General features: G+C 36.1%; 1 protein-coding gene across 1 annotated transcript; it reads right to left on the bottom strand.

The window, feature by feature from the left end:
• Window positions 1–1275: 1275 nt before the first annotated feature.
• LOC114074321 lies at window positions 1276–4302 on the bottom strand. The gene has a single exon (XM_027912187.1). The coding sequence runs from the start codon at window positions 4251–4253 to the stop codon at window positions 2502–2504; it is 1752 nt and encodes a 583-aa protein (XP_027767988.1). The 5' UTR covers window positions 4254–4302; the 3' UTR covers window positions 1276–2501.
• Window positions 4303–4530: the final 228 nt, after the last annotated feature.

Raw genomic sequence — 4530 nt, 5'->3', positions numbered from 1 at the left:
ATCCAATAGTTCTGAGTAGAACAGGTTTCGTGAACCTGGTGCTTATGTTGCTGTGATGAAGGTGAACCTGGTCCTTGCGTTTCTGTGACGAAGACCTGCGTTTTTTCTCCAGAAAATACTACTCTCAAGATGATATATTTCGTGAATATGCAATACCTATCGTTCTGGCTTTGCTGGAAAAATTCTCTCGATTTTTGTGATTGCAAAGACATTTTTTTCTTTCAACTTCTTGATCCTTTTATAGATTTGATTTGCCTTCAACTTCTACAAGGAAAGGAATTACAAATCCTTTTCCTTCTTGAACTTGTCTATATTTACGTCTTTCCTTATTTGACTTGAATTGTAATTTCTTTATTTCTTTCCTTCTTTGACTTGAATTGCTACTTTTTTATTATTTCTTTCCTTCTTTATTTATTTCCATATTTGTTTCCTTCTTTTCCTTCTTTACAATTCTGCACTTTTTCTTCTTTTCTTCAATACTTTTTCTTCTTTGTCGCAACTCTCATAATTGTATACATACGACACCATGCCTTCACTTTATCAATCATCAAAACTACTTTATTTGTTCTCCTACTTCCCAACATTTTCCCCCTTTTTGATGATGATAACCAATGATTTGTTACACATCAAGACTCTTTGTTAGTGATCAAAACTTCAATTCTTTGTCATCCATCAAAACTACAAACTTCATGTTTTCTCATTCCCCAACAATTTCCCCCTTTTTGATGATGACAAACTATACATATGTCTATCTACATTATATACTTTCCCCCTTTTGGCATCATTGAAAACCAATAACCAAAGAACTCGAATAACATTCAATGAGTGCAATATCATTTTTAACTCATAGCCACTTGGGCAACACTTTCAAGTACACTTCTGCTAACAAAATGGTTAGTTAATCTGAGGATATTAGTCATCTTAAACTCATACACAATTAAGATCTTCAATGAGAAACGAAATAAACAAATATGTACCAGTTTATGCCCTTAATCAAAAACATATAATATCATGAGTATGAGACAGACATAAGCACATCAAAGAGTCAAAAGAGTATAAAATTTGAGGATAAGGATTGGGACAAAGATTACTAAAGTAAGGAAGAAAGGGATGTTTACTGCCATTGATAATTTTTTCAGTATGCCCATTGTGCACCAGCTTCTTTATTCTGATCAGTTTTCTTAGAATGTGAAATTTCATCACGAGAAACATGAGATACATCATCCCCTTTTTTTTTTTTTTAACTCTACTCCGTAACATTTTCATTCTCCATGATTTTCTTCTTTTTTTTTTTTTTTGATAGCCTTTTTCTTGATGACAACTTTGAAGGAGTACCAACTACTAGTAAGAGATTCATCACATTTTGGTGCACAAAGAGATGTGTTTATCAATAATGAAAGCAAGCAACAATTTATTTCTGTGAGAATTGTTCCCCCTGAGAGATAGACAAGTTATACACTTGGAATGGATGAAATATCAATTTGGAGTTTGTGAACCTGGTTCAGATGTGGGTGATAAAGCAGGGTTCCCCCTAAATTAAAGCATGAGTGACTTCAATACTGAGATTTTCATCATTAGAGCAGTTTGAGATTGAACGATGCTTATTGTCAAAGAGGGTTCTTGGTGATCTTTAAGAAAGTTGAATTTTTGATGATCGACCAGGTTCATTAGTGCTTATGTTTGACCCACACTCAGGAAATTAATGCATTGAAAAAGGATGGTACATACCTGAGTATTACAGAGAAACCAGGTTCCCCTTTTTTGTGTTTCTTCATGACTTACTTAATGGTGTTAGCAAAAAGAAGAGATAACATCCGCAAACTTTCTAAGCATTGTTTGAGATGTGACTTGAGTGTGTACCTGTTACAGTACGAGGTTGAGTTAGCAGATATTCATTGTATAATTACTCAAGCGTAAGATTATTCTTTTACTAGCCAATTATTAAAGGAAATCATGATAATGCATCAACTTGTTTCGATAACACCATGCTTTGACTGATTTTTCTCAAGTTCTTCATATTCAAGGCCTTCATGAGAATGTCGCATCATCATATTCTCCCAGATCAAATGAATCTCAAGCTGATTCACAGAGAACCAACCCTTGTCAATTTTCAATACCTTCCAATGAATAACAAGGACCATGTTCACACAACGAAGTTCCCCCTAAAGGTGTGCCATACTCTTACTGTCCCGATTGCTCTAATATTCCCCCAATCTCCAGAACCATAGATTAGTAGTAATTCATGTTGCAGGTGCATCAATGATTGTTAGCTGTGAACCAGGTTCATATGCAGTGTTCCCTAAATTTGCATCATCAAAGATGTTTGATATCATGTCACTTTCTTCAACTTTTTTTTTTTCATCCTTTTCAAGGAATAAACTGTCTCCTTGAAAATCAAAGAGCGAGAGGAAATTTTCTACCATTTTTAGCACATGTTTGGAGCATGCACTATTCATGTACCAAGTTGGCCTTTTCCCTCTCACCTTCACCTGAAACACTAGTCAAAGATTAGTCTTGGGAACCCAGATTAGCTTGGGCCCCTTTATGTGAGTAAAAGGATGAATAAGATTTCTTCTAGCCCATAAAGGCAAATAAGAAAACCTTTTATTTGGAGCATTTTTATTTCGAACCAGGTTCTTAGCCGTATCAGTCTTTTCCTTTTTGGTGAACTTAACATTTTTCTGAAAAGCCTCAAATAAAGCTTTACATTGATTCTTTAAATGACCTGAGTTTCCACAATGAGTGCATAAACTTTTAGACATGTGAATAGTGTGTGACACAAGATTATTCTGTTTTTTAAAACCTATCCCACTTCGACTAGTGGTTTGCTTTTCTTGAATCTGAGTTAAAATTTCAGAGGACCTGGTCCATCTAAGATTTCTTTCCAGATCCAGTTTGGTATGATCAAGATTTTCTTGTAACAACCTATTCCTTTCTGTTAAAGCTTGATATTTTATGGTTAACAATTTTATTTTTTCTTCTAGAGCTAATTGAAGTTCACTAGCAGAGTTTTTGCCCTTGTGACTTAACTCTGAGATTTTAATCTGTTCTTTTAATTTATTTTGAAGAAAGTGATTGTGTTTCTCAAGATTGTCATTGACTTCTCTTAAAGATGCATAGTTTTCCATCACTTGTTCTCTTTCAGAATTGACAGACTGATATGCATCTATAAGAGTACTCAATAAAGACTCTAGTTCCTTTTTAGAATATGATTCAATATTTACTTTGATGTGATGAAAACTTACCTTGCTTTGTTTGTCATCTTCTTCATCATCTTCAGAATCTGTTTCAGCAATGAGTGCAAGAAAATCATATTTATTTGATTGTTCTATTGCAAGTAGTGACTGATTTTCGAACCCTCCATCCTCAAATTCTTCTTCAGATAAGTCCCCCATAGCGGCAAAGGCTCTTCTCGTTGAAAGATCCGCTTCTTGATTGGTCATTCTTCTGTTTGTGGGAATGTACTTATCATTCTTGATGTCTTTGACCTTCTCAAAGTTTGCCTTTTTCTGCTCTAAAGCCCAAAGTGGACAGAATTTGATGAAGTGATCTGGGCTCCCACATTTATGACAAACCTGGTCTTTAGTGTTTTCAGATGGTTTTTGAGAAGTTTTCTTTTGAAAGGTCTGCCCTCTCTTTAGCATTCTGGTGAACCTTTTGGTTATGAGGGCAATATTTTCATCTTCAAAATCATCTGATGCATTTTTCTTTAGAACCAGGTTCCTTTCCTTCCTTTTTCCTCCAATTTCCTTTTCTTGGTTTTTCTTGAGTTCGTATGTGATGAGATTACCAATCAACTCATCCATGGCCAGTGAGTCTAGGTCGCGGGCTTCAGTGATAGCCTCGACTTTACTTTCCCAAGTTTCAGGAAGGACACTCAAGAGTTTCCTTACTGCCTTTCCATTAGGAACTATCTCTCCCAAGGAGTACATCTCATTAATGATGGAGGTGAACCTGGTGTGCATATCTTGAATAGTCTCCCCTTCTGCCATCCTGAACAGCTCATATTGCCTGTTCAAGTTATCAATTTTGGACTTCTTGACTTGCGTTGTTCCTTCATGAGCGGTTTGTAGTGTTTCCCATATGGCTTTGGCATCTTGACAGGACGAGATTCGATTGTATTCGTCTGGTCCTATGCCACAGATCAAAATTTTCTTGGCTTTGGCATTGTTTTGGATTGCAAGCTTGTCTTCAACATTCCATTCTTTTCTTTCCTTTGGGATTTTGGTGATTCCATCAGTTGCGGTTTTCATAGGTATGGTTGGGCCATCTAGAATTACTCCCCATAGATCAGGGTTTTCGCCAATAAGATGGTCCATCATACGATTTTTCCACCATCCATAATATTTGCCATTGAACAGTGGTGGTCGTGTTTGTGAAGCTCCCTCTTGTGGGGTAGGTGGTGCTGCCATTGAGTCTTTTCAAGGTGTGAATCTTTTAACGAAAAGACCTGCTCTGATACCAATTGAAGAAACCTTACCCCAGAACACGAACCAGGTTCGTGTAAGTTGCTTTTAAGTAAAGACAGAG

Source organism: Solanum pennellii, chromosome 10 (assembly GCF_001406875.1).
Source record: "Solanum pennellii chromosome 10, SPENNV200".
Lineage (NCBI taxonomy): Eukaryota > Viridiplantae > Streptophyta > Magnoliopsida > Solanales > Solanaceae > Solanum > Solanum pennellii.
This window is presented reverse-complemented; position numbering and strand designations above follow the sequence as displayed.